A 2,044-nucleotide genomic window follows, 5' to 3' on the forward strand; every position below is an offset into this window, starting at 1 on the left:
TCAGGTTATCGTTAAGGTATCTTGTAATGGAGATACTCTCTTCGTGGGTAGCGCCTACAAAACTAGCATTTCTGTTCAAGTAATCTAAAAAGAATGTCCATGTGTGAATTTCTATTTCATTACCGACTTCAACTTCGTGCAAATCAGTTCCTGCGCAATAACTTCCGTACCCAAATTTACCCTGCATATATGGAATTTCTCTAAATAGAAAATCGCGAGGATATGTATAGCGTCGATCACAGCATTTAATAGTCAGCATCACGTTTGTTACAACAACAACAACGAAAAAAAAAGACCGTTTCACATTATTACGGTAAATTTTACATATAAGCAATCGTCTTTTATAAACCCGAAATTTTCCAGATCATACTGTGGTATAAAAAACGGGCACCCGGATGCTGGGTTCACTACGTTCACGGGACGTTTAAAACTGCTGCTAGTAGAACTCGCCACAAATGACTCAATTGCGTGTTTATTCGCACGTAGTTGGTTAATGACCATCATCGTGACTTTTCCACGAAATGGCCACACGTGTAACTCGTCATATCTCGATTTCATAACGACAAAGAACAAAGACACGTGTGTACCTAGCCCAACACCATCACCATTCAAATAAATTTTAGCACACATTTTGTATCCTCGTCTATTGGTGAAAAATGGTTGACTATACATAGCTGTAATTTTTCTCGAAACGGCCTCGTGTTTGCGAGTCGTATAATTACATATTTTCCATAATAAAACACCTTCGTAAGAGGTCGTTTCTAAGCATTCTATTCTGTGTCGAATTTCGTTTAAAATCACATCGCGTTCAGCAATTTGTATTTCGATTTTACCACTGGTAGTTGTATTATTTTTTTCTAATATCTTCAGAGTATATTCGAGCGCTACGAGTTTATCGTTTTGTGTCGCTAACGTTAGCTGAAATTTCCTTTTTGCATTTACGTTTTCATTTCTAGCAGTTTTCAGGTCATCGCTGAGTGACTCTATTTGGGATTCTAACTTGGCAAATTGACTTTCTATCGAATGATTGCCAGTGTCGTGTCTGGATACCATCTTTTCCGCACATCGTGCGTTTAAATTATCTAGAATTGAACGAAAGAAATAAATGATGAAGAGGGCGCTATATACACACGAAGCAAAAAAAAAAAAAAGAACGAATGAAATAGATGTATAAGAGGGCGCTACCGACATACCGAGAAAAAAAAAAAAAAAAAAAAAACAACGAATACCTGCTATTAAATGCTTGGCATATTCACACGTTTCAAGATGTCGTGCCATTAATTTTAATGGAGCGATGAATTCACAACCTTCGTCACGGTGATTGCAATAAGTCTTCATTGCGTTTATTTCGCGGCGAACCGCATAGTCAGCGATCGTATTAATAACTGTATCGTTACAGATAGGACAGACTAGTAAATTCTCACAACACGTTGCACACATACGATGGCCGCAGTTTGCCTGTACGGCTAATTTCAATACGTTAGTGCATACTGGACATATGTAAACGTCTTTCACATCGTCCGACACGAATGACTCAAGCTCATAACCACCTACGACTGACGGCATGATCCTCTTACGAATATAAATAGGTGCACCGATTGCGCACACTTTAATACACTTCTAGTCGTCATCATGGAGCGAGTAATTGAAAACATTGACAGACTCGCATTTGGACCCTTAACGAGAAAGATTTTGAAAACATGTATGGACGAAAGTATTCATTGCCCGGATGTCTGCACGGACGACTATAATATCGGCTATGGATTGACTGAATTATTTTATCATGCCGACAATCCGCGGCATTCCGTCGTACCGACGTACGACGTAAACAGTTTCGAATTGGTGAAACCTAGCGCTATACGCAAAGGTAGTAGCGTCAACGAGTTTATGGAACACGTTTGTCGTACACCGCTATTTGCAAGCATAGCGAGGAACATGATCGAAAAAATCACCAGGGAACACGATACTCAATACGACGTGTATAAACCAGGCGGTAAAGAACTGGTGGATCAAATCGAAGTGCAAGACGGTAATCATATTGCGG

At 39.5% G+C, this 2,044-nt stretch overlaps 1 protein-coding gene across 1 annotated transcript; it reads right to left on the reverse strand.

Annotated features, from left to right (window-relative positions):
* Window positions 1-300: 300 nt before the first annotated feature.
* On the reverse strand, window positions 301-1,566 carry LOC102804977 (TNF receptor-associated factor 2-like). The gene is made up of 2 exons (XM_006820532.2): window positions 1,230-1,566; window positions 301-1,082 (listed from the first exon to the last, which is right to left on the reverse strand). The coding sequence occupies exons 1-2, from the start codon at window positions 1,564-1,566 to the stop codon at window positions 301-303; spliced, it is 1,119 nt and encodes a 372-aa protein (XP_006820595.2).
* Window positions 1,567-2,044: the final 478 nt, after the last annotated feature.

This window comes from Saccoglossus kowalevskii, chromosome 12 (assembly GCF_978046115.1).
Source record: "Saccoglossus kowalevskii chromosome 12, keSacKowa6.1, whole genome shotgun sequence".
Lineage (NCBI taxonomy): Eukaryota > Metazoa > Hemichordata > Enteropneusta > Harrimaniidae > Saccoglossus > Saccoglossus kowalevskii.

Bases quoted from the DNA above. Each gene is read 5' to 3' on its own strand.
- LOC102804977 (XM_006820532.2), bottom strand. From the start codon at position 1,566: ATGCCGTCAGTCGTAGGTGGTTATGAGCTTGAGTCATTCGTGTCGGAC. The intron at 1,083-1,229 runs GTATTCGTTGTT...GTTCAATTCTAG, and splicing joins TGCCAAGCATTTAATAGCAG to ATAATTTAAACGCACGATGT.